This window comes from Manacus vitellinus, unplaced genomic scaffold (genome assembly GCF_001715985.3).
Source record: "Manacus vitellinus isolate BGI_N305 unplaced genomic scaffold, ASM171598v3 scaffold_37_pilon, whole genome shotgun sequence".
Classification (NCBI taxonomy): Eukaryota; Metazoa; Chordata; class Aves; order Passeriformes; family Pipridae; genus Manacus; species Manacus vitellinus.
In genome coordinates, this window is record NW_021940517.1 from 2,214,209 (window position 1) to 2,227,141 (window position 12,933).

At 35.2% G+C, this 12,933-nt stretch overlaps 1 protein-coding gene across 4 annotated transcripts in view; it reads right to left on the minus strand.

Moving 5' to 3' along the window:
- PDE10A (phosphodiesterase 10A) overlaps positions 1-12,933 on the minus strand; it is a 350,975-nt gene that overhangs the window by 42,201 nt on the left and 295,841 nt on the right. For all 4 annotated transcript variants that reach the window (XM_025895637.2, XM_029961608.1, XM_029961609.1 and 1 more), the window contains exon 6: positions 158-298. In XM_025895637.2, the coding sequence (XP_025751422.1) occupies positions 158-298 (141 nt within the window). The remainder of the gene's footprint in view (positions 1-157; positions 299-12,933) is intronic.

Sequence of the window (12,933 nt, forward strand, 5' to 3'; positions counted from 1 at the left end):
ATTGCATCAGCTAATCCAAACTCAAATTTATTTTCTTGATAGCAAGACAGATGTAAATCCTATCATTATAAATTCATCTCAATAAACATTTCAACACCAAAACATTCATTCTAAGAACATACTCCACTCATCTCATTAAAGACAGAAAGCTTTTTACCCCCAGAATATCTTCTACTAACAACGTTTTTCTGGATCTGGCTACATAAGCAGATACTGTAGTGCCATGTGCTATGGGGCCTGCAGGAATGAGTCGTGGTTGTCCTTCTTTAGCTCCTGGTGGTGTAAATATACACAGACTCTAGTTAGAAGGAAAAAAGAGAAAGAAAAAAAAACAAACTTCAATTAGAAAGCATGGTTATTTTCACAGTTACTGTGCTGCCTGTGTAAAGAGTGAATAAAGTAGATAATATAGAGAAACACGGTTTTTGACAATGAAAAATAGTTGAATAAACTCAACTAAATTCTTCTGAAATCTAAGCAAATCCCACTCTGAAGTCGCCATTCTGACAGTGGATAACTCCTGGATAACTCCAGTGGATAACAGTGGACGACTGGAGTCAGTTACCATTTATACCAGGGTAGGATTGCATTTACTTTGAACACAAGTACACAGCATAAAGACTCACAGATGAAAACATTGCCTCGTAAGAGACAGATTAGTTTTATTTTTTTTTTTGTCTAGTATATACTTATCTATTTCAATAGAAAATACTCAAAAGGTAGAGATAATATTTGAATTTCTTGTTTATCTTGTTTATGTAATACCACAGAGAGATGACACTGCCACCACACAATGTGTTACTAATATTCCTGGTAAGAATGGCCACAGGTTGTGCCACTGCTTTGTGCTGATTAATTTTACTATTATACTTTGCTTTCATTAGGGCTGTTTTTTAGCATGAAATACTAAAGGTAGAATTTGCATCTGAAATTCAGCATCTACTGTCAGCTGTAGAAAACAATGTGATGATATGAGGTGCATCCTCTCGTAATTATCCTTTGTTTATTATGCAAATATGCACAGCACATTATAAAATATACTAAACAATTCCAAAAAAACCCCACACTAAAATGTTCACAAACTAAGAAGATGAAATATAATGCAGGTATTCCTCCAGTGAGGAAGGTGTAATGGATTTAGCTGTAATGGATTAACAGCATTTTAAAAGGAGAAAGTTGAACTTCATGCTGGGGGGAAAACACATGGTAGATGAAAAAGTATGGAATTCATAGCCAAAACCAGAGGAAAGCCTATCCAAGAAGAATCAGTAGTCCGACAGAGTGTATTTAGTGAGTTCAAAAGAAAAATACCCAAGATTCTGACAAAACCAATAACTATTTGTCGTGTTCTTAAGCAGTAAGTCAGTCAGTCTCAAAAAGCTCAGCAAGACAAGGAAGTGAGTTTTCCATCCAATAATTAATTTGTTAATATTGTGATACAGCTGAAAATTAAACTGTCTTAAAAGAGAAAATAGAGTTGCCACAAACTATTTTAGCACAGAGAAGTGACTTAATCAGTTGGAAGGAAAGGTACTTCTTCCATGGACTAGCTCTGCTGAATATGAACATTTACTCCAGTTTGATGTCTTGCATTATGATCCAAGTAGATGAAATATTGAAATATTTTGTTTATTCTTGTACTAATCCTTAACCTTATTTTTCAAACCCATTTATGCTTACAGCTTCTTTGAAGTGTGGCCTTTAGCAATGACAGACACTGGAAAAGTTGGAATGCTTACTTTCCATATGAATTACAAGTATTTAATACAAAAAAAATAAAGGGCAACACCCAAACAATCAAAAAACATTATGAAATCAATACACTGAATCTGCCAGAACAAGCCCGCTTATTTTGCTGGAACAAAAAGCTCCATTTATTCTCGCTTTCTTGTAATCTAATAAAGACACATATAATTTCTAAAAGAAAACTTAGTTTCACAGTAACTTGTCTTCACAAGCTTCAGCTCATGTTTTTACATGAACACAAATAAATTAAAAAGAACATTGTACATAATATATCCAAAAAAAGCACACCATGATCTGAAAAAGTACATTATTCTAATAAAACTGAAGAAACCACAGATCATTACTTATTTAAATCAGCGTTTTGGTATAAAGTGATTTTTTAAAAAAAATCAAAGAAAGTAGTAAAATATAAATGGCATAGAAATACTGAAATACATATCTTCACAAATGTTTGATGTGCTATACTATATGCTTATAGGAAAAAAAGATTTACTATTTTAAAAGTACTTTTATAGTAACACTATAACACATTCCAAACTGAAAAGGTGGTTCCTATTGAAGAGTAATGTAAAACTTGGAGATGCAACACAATGTTTAAATTCCAATTTAGGTAGTCCAAGTAGTGGAATGAGTCAAAGTAAATCAACAAGACATAGGAGACCAAAGCTGAATTCTTCAAAGATTAATAGCACTTTTATCCACACCGTTCTTCTTACTTTTTTTTTTTAAGACATATTTTATTCTTTTTGCCAAGGTAGCAGTGCATAATGATTAGCAAAGTAAATGTGTTATTTAAATTATATGTATAAAATGTGCTTTTCAACACTCCTCTCCTGAGTCATGCCCATCACTAAATGCAAAACAATACACAAATCTTTCCCTTCTCAGAAAGAGTTTCTCAAAACAGAATACAAGAAAAAGGGACAGAAAACCAAACAGCCACTTCCATCAGAAAACAACTCATTTCTTCCACATATACATATTTTACTTCAGAAAATGCCTTCACTAAATCTTTAATGGCCAAAAACCTGTGTTGACACCATGAAGTACACCAGCAGTCTTTCCTGTGTCCTGGTGTATCAGTTTGGCTGGTAAACTCCTCTGTTGCTATCACCATGAAGTACTGCTTTGAAAAAGCTTCCCTATATTTGAAAAAGCTTGTGAACATTATTTTACTTCCAGCGATTAAAAGAGTTTTGCAGAAGCAATCCCATTCTGCTTCTTATGAGAAGCTGCAAACCCCACTGCTTAGGGCTCAGTGATCAAAAAATTCTTCAAACTACCTAGTAGGTTCTAAATTTGTCACTATTCTTCCTTACTATACAGGTAGAAAAGTATAACTGTACAGAACAATTGACAGTCTTATCCTGACAATGCAGCACTATTAAAAAGAAAGGCAAATTTTCTCATAAGCTGTAATTAGTCCATAAGCTTCTACCATTCCACTCTGATGGCATACACTCTCATCTTATACATACAGCTGATCAAATGTCATGACTGTTGATACATTCCGTATATGGTCAATTTAAATCTGAATGAATTAAAATATTTATTGCCAATTAAGGATGTGGAAATATCTTGAGGTTTTTTTGAGTTTTGTTAACAAAGCTTTTGAATCCTAGAAGCCATCAATGGCAAGGTCAGACAAACAATGTAGTAAGCTGTGCTCTGCTCTACTATGGCATGTTATTGTAATAATCTCTGAGGCACCCCACAGATATAGCTTTAAGGGAGTCTCTAAAATTATCATCATCCAAAGCCACCAGGTTTTTCACATCACCTATCCAGCTCACTTTTCGTTTTTTCTTTTCTTTAAGATAATACTTCTAAGAAAATAAAAATATTACTACTCTCTTCTAACTATGAATGACTCCAGCATTCTTTTAAGTTGAAAATGTACATTCAAACAATTTTTCACTAGCTCTAAGTGTAATTAGAAGTGCTCCCATACCCACATCAGATATATTGTATACAGTTTCACTAGTAAGTGAAGAAATGGATAGATTTGGTCCTTTCAAATTACTTGCATTTTCTCAGTTGGTTTGAATATTTTACTTCAAAAAAAAGGACTAACAGTTTGTGTTTCTGGTCATGATACTGAACAGTGATAAATAATCAAAATGAGGAACCAGGGCATTTTTATCCACAACTTAAACAATATATAGTCAATAAAAAAGGAAATATGAGAATATTAAACCCCATGATTTCCCAAGTACTGTACCAATAACTCATAAAGCAGTAAAAGGAAAAGGCCAAGGAAACAGTAGGGCACTTGTGTGCTGCTCACAGACTCTTTTGCTGCTAAAATCACTTGCAGTGAGCCTGTAAGTCAGTATCAAGAAACAGATAAACACAAATAGCTCTTTACCAATACTGCAATGTCACTGTCTCTCTCCTGGCAAAAGTTAAGTAATAAAAGTTAACTAGTGTAGAAAGAGCATTAGATATCTCTACTGATGATGAGAGAGAAGGCAACTAAGATGGGAGAGTCACTCTGGGTTTGATAAACTACCAAAAGAGTAAATATTGGTTTGGAGAGAGAATCTTTTGGAAGCTTCCAGGTTCATGCATTCTGGCACCTGGTAGCCCATGTAACTTTGCAGTTCCCTATTTTGATCTGTTTCCCCTCCTTTCAGACAAGGACAGAACCTCCTTACCTCCATCAGTCTCAACTACCCTATTAACAATATTCTTCCAACAAGTTCTATATGGTGATGGACTTCTTTCTTTAAATGTAGTAGGCAGGGGAACATCAAATTCTGACACTAGGAATGTTCTATACCTTACTGAAACCTCAGAGCACATGGGGTGCTTCCTTTTCTGCCATCTGTGACAGGAGAGATTGTTTGCTTGGGCCTAAAATCTTCAAAATTATTGCTCCCCTCCTAGTTTTATCTCTTAATTCACTTTTACAAAGTCCACAGCCAAAAAAAACCATATTAATTTTGACAGATGTTACAGTGTGGTTTGGAATCCACTAGTGATCTATCATGACCACAGAGAGTAAGAGGTTCTGAAACAAAACAGTAAGTCCAAAAAAAATTATGACCAAAGGTTCAAACACTGATGAACACAGATAAATGTTACAAAATTCATCCTTTGGTCTTGGTGGTGTTAGGTTCATGGTTGGACTTAGTGATCTTAGAGGGATTTTCAAATCTAAAAGATTCTATGATTGTATTCTATAACTCACATTTCTTAGGCATTCTAGGTATAGGCAACCTATTGTTCTCTCTAATGTCTTTTTAAAATGCCTTGCAGTCTACAGAAATGAAGAATGATGTACACAGTAATTAGTTCTTGAGGGATATCAACATGAAAGCATTCTTAATTCACAGATAAACCTAAAAACTCAGCATTCTTAATTCACAGATAAACCTACAAACTCAGCTTTCAGATACATAATAAAATCAGTATATATTCAATAAATCATAATACCATGGCTTTTGTTGCTCTTTTCTTGATACTATGCACACAGTCTGGTAAAATTATTAAGTAATTTATCTTGAATCACTTACTCTGGCTGAAGAAACCCTCTTTACTCCTCATTTCTAACAGCTAAGAGTATGCACAGGAAGAATTACTGATGTTCATCTTGTCATGCTGTCATAACTTGGCCCCGCAGTTGGTTTTTCTAGTGAAAATCTAATTCTTGACAGAGGAAGTAGATTAAAATCCCAGTAAAAGAAAACATTAGCAGTAGCAACAACTGTCATAACTCAATAGCCTCAGCAACTCCTGACAGATATTCTCACAGCAGTAAGAAAGTACCTATAGTTTTCAACAATTTCAGTCTTTGGCTCTTCTGATGAAGAGGTCAACAACAGGTATAATTGTGCTATTTTTCTAGTGGCTGCTGGTGTGTAGTATGTTGGAATCCAGCACAACACCAAATCCTAACTCACAAAGACTAGAAACCATTCAACTAACTGTATCAAGTTTGGCACAGCTGGATTTAAACAGTAAACATGTATTGCCCATTATTTCACAAACTGTTGTTTCTTTTTTTTTTTTATAACTTCTTATAACTAAGTAAATGACAATCATTTACTGATTTTACTGACAAACTGATTTTTCTAAAATTTCTTTGCAGAAGAGAAGTCTGGATAGGAAACAGGTTTAATGATTAGAATGAAGGTTAAAGTACACATGTGACAAGCATTCAACTAACAAACTGTTTTGGTGGTCTGGGTGACTGGATCCTGATCTAGTTTCTTTCACAGCATTATTTGTTAATAAAACTGGCCCTAAAAATGCTTTATGGAAAATAATTTATTATTCAACTGACATTAAATGAAAGCCTTAATACTAAAGCATTGCTGTGTGATTTGATGCTTGGGGGAAAAAAAAAAAACAAACAAAACATTAAAGAGAAATGGAAATTGAGCAAGCTGATATTAAGTGAGCTTAATGGCTTTTGCTGCTCACATCCAATAGATTTTTACTCTTGGTAAAGGACAACCCAAATGTAAGACCACACAGCCTCATGATAAAATTATCTATAGATAGTTATAAAGGCTGTTTTAGGCCTTTTTAAGGCCAGGTTTTTTAGCAGGAATAAAGCTCATCACAGTAAGCAATGATGACCAAGACAACCAAGCAAACAGAAATAATTTGGAAAGCATTCACAGCCCAAAACCTTGGATTTATAAACTGGATAGCTTGAAGTAGTATCCCAATACTACCATCTTAAAATCATGTCCTGAGTTTAAACACAAGTGCAGCAATCTGACTGCATGAAGCACACAGGTATAAAAGAAGGAAAAACCCCATCAGCAACTACCACCATTGTTTATAAAAAGCTATTTCCTTCATGATAACTGACAGTGTACTTAACAGATTTGCATTTTTAACCTACATATTATGTACTAACCTCGGATACTTGTGAAATGAAGACGATGCACATATATGCTGTAAAACTATTAGCAGTTGGGTTTGGGGGTTTTTTATGTTTTCATCCTTCTGAATGGTATTCATTTTTAACTGCACTTCACTCCTGGAAATTTTCCAGTTGATTTACACAACTGAAAAACACCACGAGAGTTATACCAGTTCATTGACACAGAAAATCAAGTTGATATACCTCTCTTCCATGCCTTCCATTTTAAGGCATGGTCAACTAAGCATTTTTCTGAAAAACGTTTGACCAAGTATGTCTCAAACACGCCTTCAGGGATGAGGATCCCGGAGCTTTCACAGGCAACAGACTGTGGTGCTTCAGTACAGCCACAACTGAGGAAGTGTTCCCAATGCTAATTCAAGCACACTTCTTCTTGCCCTACACACCGTAGGTATGGAGATTATTTCCTTCCTCTCTGCCTTATCCAGGCATACCTTCATCCCTCAACTTTCTTTTCTTTAGACTAAGTAAAATCAGTTCTTTTCTTTCCTGACCATTCTCCCTCCTCTCTCCTGAACTCACCTCATCTCCTCCATTTTTATTTCTTTTTTAAAGTGCAGTTCTTAAGCCAGCCATATTATTACATTTGGGGTCTTAGTAGTGGACAGAGGAACAGGAAAACTGCTTTACACTAAGGCTAGAGTTCTCTGTCTGCTACGTATGACAGTGTAATTTTTTTGATACAGGAATGATAATGCTGACTCATGTTTACCTTCAAATTCATTGCAAATCCCAGGATCTTTCCTAAAGTCATCAGGTGCCCTACACAGAGAGAGGTAATCCATGGAAAGCCCAGCACTTGTCCTAGCTGAATCATTGTCTGGTTTCTTCTGACCATTTTCCCAAGACCATTTTGAATTCTAATCCATCCCTACAAAGACATCTGCAGTTCTATATTCTTTCTTCATCCATGCATTAATGAATATATTGAGCAAAACCAAACATCTGGATAAATCAGTGCAGAGTTATGCAAAACAACCTCTGATTCTGATAGTGAATCACAAACAACTAGTCTCTGTATAGTTTTCTAAAAAATTCTACATTCTACCTATAGTATATATTAATGTACACAGAGACTGGGGAACGAGATGCTGGAAAGCAGTGCCATGGAAAGGGACCTGGGGGTTCTGGTTGATGGCAAGTTGAATATGAGTCAGCAGTGCCCTGGCAGCCACGAGGGCCAACCATGTCCTGGGGGGCATCAGGCAAAGCATCACCAGCTGGTCGAGGGAGGGGATTGTCCCAGTCTGCTCTGCACTGGTGCGGCCTCACCTTGAATATTGTGTGCAGTTTTGGGTGCCACAGTATAGGAAAAATACAAATCTCTAAGAGAATGTCCAAAAGAGAGCTAAAAAGATAGTGAAGGGCCTACAGGGGAAGAGTACAAGGAGCGGCTGAGGTCACTTGATCTGTTCAGCCTAGAGAAGAGGAGACTGAGGGGGAGACCTCATTGCAGCCTACAACTTCCTCACAGGGGAAAGCAGAGGGGCAGACACTGATCTCTTCTCTGTGGTGACCAGTGACAGGACACAAGGGAATGACATGAAGTTGAATCAGGGGAGGTTTAGGTTGGATATTAGAAAAAGGTTCTTCCCCCAGAGAGTGGTTGGGCAGTGGAACAGGCTTCCCAGGGAAATGGTCACAGCATTAAGCCTGGTAGAGATCAGGAAGTGTTTGGACAATGTTCTCAGTCACACAGTGTGACTCTTTGGATGGCTCTGTGCAGAGCCAGGAGTCGGACTTTGATGATCCTAGTCTCTTCCAACTCAGGATATTCTATGATTCTATATTCATCATAACCACATTCCACAAATCCATTTACCTGAATATTAAATGAAAAAAGATCAAAATTTCACTAAAATACATTTTGACAGTTATTTATCTTATTTCTTTCAGCTTGATAATTTATTAACTCAAACTCAGACACTGTAACTCATCAACAACTTTCACTCTCTGCTAACTATTCACTAACAAATAAGAAAGCAATAGATATCTTCCACTTATATAAAAAGAATACATGATAGAATCGATTCAAGGAAAAAGACCAAAGTTTTCTGAATTGACTTGCAGCTAGAAGGTTTTTGCCTGGAAACGTGTTTAAAAGCCTCAAATTCCAGAGAAGATATCTACACATTCAAAATACACCTTAGCCTGGTACAAAAACCTGAGACATCAAGCAGTAGATGTTTTTTCCTGGGTTCTTAACAATTCAAATCACCCACTCCATAAACTCAGTAGGTGGCACTGCACATCAAGCTGCAACAACTTCTGCATGGCTAGAAATATTAGAATGGCTTAATAAAATACACCCTGAAGCACAGAGTATGTGCACATATTTGTGGCCTCACATAATTATTTCTTACAATAAAGCTATTGGAAACTTCTCTCTGAAGCAAGGATAATCTGTTTGTCAACACAATTTGCAGTTTCAGGAACCAAGTAACATAAGACCTAGTAAAAAAACTACTTTAAGTGTATGCCTATTAAAATTCGAAATCATAGATCTTTACATAGGAATCACAATGTAATCATGAGGCAAATTACTCATACAAGTAAAAACTATAGACAAGAAGTATCTGAAGAATCAGTTAATATAATACTACATCAGAAACTCTCTAGCTGTGATAAGTGTTTTAGACATATTGCCTTGTAAAGATGTCAGCTTCTGGGCTTAAATCCATGCCCAGGTAGCATGATATTTAGGCAGTTGATTTACACACATACTCTCCAATATGGGGATTTCAGTAAATCCTTTCAGTCACGTTTGAAGATGGTATTTAATTAAGGTCTTAACAGGAGAATTATTAACTATATATTCATCCCCATAAGGAATAAAACAGAAAACCTAAACAAAGGTAAGTTGTTTGCTGGGGAGTTGTGAAACGTTCCTGTTTGATTTGGAAGCATTTCTGCTGTCCAGTATATAGTATTTGTAAAATGGCTGTTATGTACCTTAAGAATAAATAATGTTATTTGCATAACTACAGTAACCCATGGACAAAGATAATTCCTTAGATATGGAAAAAGTTCAAAGACAAGAGGCAGTATCTGGTCAGATCACTTGACCCTGATGAGGACACTGTATTGCTTTTAGTACCTAAGTACCTTGTAGTGTGTTCTACTATATATATAGCATAGACAAAATCAGATTCTTGTACTCAGGGCAACTTTATAGGGAAAGAAGGAGCTGGGCTTGCCAGTGGTGCTTACATGCTAGAGGGCAATCATTTGAAAAGCAGAATCATATAATCAGAACTCTCTTAGTAAGGAGGGTAATGAGTGCTAGTGCTTCCAAGCAATTTGAACAAACCAGAAGGCTACTAAAATAACTGAACTGGCCACACTCATTCGGGCACCAATTCTGAGTAATACTTGCACGAAGAAATACAGTGTAATCTGCAATTGATGTGCCATCTTCCATTTCAAGAAAATTCACTCAAGTAAGGATTCTGAAGGCATTCGACCCGAACTGTCAGTCAGAAGTTACCTTGCCATTATGCTGTTACCCAACTCTAATACAAGTCAAAATATAGTTTGTAAACTTCAATAGAGAGAAAGAAAATAAGGCCACAAAGATACTTCATATATGCACAGGTATTTTAACAAACTTTCTTTTGTGCCGTTTAACGCCAAAGAAATTTTTTCTAAAACATTGTGACCCTTTAAAGGCCAGTGTATCTATCATCTGTATTTTGCAAAACAAAAATGACTGGCTAATCTAGGTTTTTTCTTCACATCACAAAAAATTTTCTTTCAGTTCTAATATAGTTTTTATGTAAAGAAAGTGCTGCCCATATTAAAAACTGTGCCAAAGAAAGATTTACAACACATTAGTAACCCATGAAAAAAGCAATTTGCAATGATAAAGCAATATTAAGAAATAATAGCACACAGTATGTAGTAATCATTTACTGATTTTAGTTTTATAAATATATAGGATTTTTGTAAAAGGAAATTATCTTCTATCCTAATTAGAAACTCATTATTTAATCTAGACTAAAGTTAGTTATGGAAATCTCATATAGCAAAAACATTCCTTTGCTGAGATTAACACAAGTCAAATTTGGATTTATTTAACCAATCAAAAATATACCCATACATATTTAAAGCAGGAGCTGAAATGAAGTAGAATTAATGCGTTTGCTTCAGTTTTGATCCTAAGTTCCCTTGCAGAATATAGTTAGAACACACATCACTAAACATTAGAAAACCATTAGGCAGAAAGTAGTTATCTGCTTGTTAATAGGATTCCTCCATTCTTACACAATACCCTCCCGATACTTAATTTTCAAAAAGTCATACACTACTCCTAACTGGATAACAAGCAGATTTACATATATTACAAAACTCTACCTAATAATTAATACTATATTAAAATTTATTTTTATTTTTCAAGCTAACAAACAAAAAGCCAAATGTTAAATTTCCCTGGGGGAGAAGTGTGGGAGGTGGGGAGGGATTTTGCTTAGCTTGCAAAATTTATGTTACAAACCAAGCATCAAGAAATTAAGTCACCAGAAAGCAGAAGCAATTCTTCAACACATGGTCATAGATATTCAGAAACTACTTTGTCAAGGGTAGTCGTAGGGTTTTTAAAAAAGTTTTGAAATTTCAGCTTAAAGAATTAGCTCATTTCTGCTTTTGCTATGCACAGTCTTTTTGTTCTCATTTTAAAAAGAAATTTAATAAAAATAAATAAAAACACATTGCCGGTATTTGCTGGGGAATGGCTAATCTCACTTGGATGCATCTTTTAAATTTAATATTCAAGAGGTAAGAGATATCTAACTTAATTTCCAATGACAATTTCTTATAAGAAGTAGGCTAATGCATTACCATTTAGTTACAAGACTACAAACACGAGTCTGGCCCAAAGCCCACTAAAGTGAATGGAAAATCTCACACTAACTTCAAAGGACTTGGGATCAGTCCCTATAATAACTACATGAAGAACATTCCATTTTGGGTGATGCAGCTGCATAGCAGTGGTTAATAAAGTCAATGTGTGTTTTCAGCGGCTGGAACTTTTTTCAGGAAAGAGTTATACTGGGATACTGGGAAGCAAATAGATTCATCTGCCTAATAGGGTATTAAAAAAAAAAAAAAAAAGAAAAAGTAGAAGGTCATATAGTACCCAGGCCCTCAGGGTATCAGAAGGCTTGGAGTAATCCCATATTATGCCACACTAATCTAAAGGGAAAAACCTCACCATAGTAAGAATTCTCCAGGTCTCAGCCCAAAAAGTTATTTTTACTGTAATCTTTTACAAGGCTTTTAGAGATGAGCATGCTCAGCTGGTAGGCACTGGCATCCAAACTGGCCAGCACTGCATTCAGAACGGATGGCTGCACTTCCTGCAGGCTCTTGCCTATGACAGCAGGAGGAAGCTTTTCAGTGACTGTTTGCATTACCCCCTACCCAGGACAATGGATGCTTACACCTACTAATGAGAACCAAAGATTGCATTCATAAAGGAAGAACATGTTTCTTAAATTATATTTCTGAGGGAAAAGGTTATTTAAAAATATATGCTACTTATATACTTAACAGAACTCATTCATAGAAGACACAATTATTGAATAATAAAGTAGATTATCTTTATTATTAAATAATCATATGAAAAAAATGCAAAAACACATTTCCATTTCTTATAGGAAATTTCTGTATGGGCCTTCTTCGACATCAGGTAACAGGTTTGTTCATCTTCAATCCTGTTTCCATTATTTCGAAAATGTAATTTTTACCCTTTTTTCTGAATTCAATTATTTCATAAAGAGCAAAGGAAATTGGCTAATGGACTATACAAGAATAAACTATTAAAACTGGCTGTGCAAAGTGAGGAAACAAAAACAATGAGAAGCATATTTTCCTTTCTAGTCACTGCTTGTTTCTTGAACCAATGAAAGACATAAAATTTCTGACAAATTGTGATTTTTTAGTTGATGGAACTGACTGAAGTAATAAACTGCATTTCCCTTTTTATAGCCATTCAAAGTAACTACAAAGTCTTGTATCATGGCAACTGTACAAATTAATCTGGACAGAAAAAATGTAATGCATTCTAACAAGGTTCAAATAAAAAAAGAGCAAATATTGGATTCACTGTTATTTGAAATATTACATCGGAAACTAATTTAATTCATAAATTTTAAATGTATCATTTATTTTATGCTAACCAAAATCCACATCTGAAATCTACATTATCTCACTATCAAGTTGCAGCTGACAATTAACAGAAGACCTGGTAACATCTTGGAGACAACTAGATGCAAAGAATAGGCTATGCT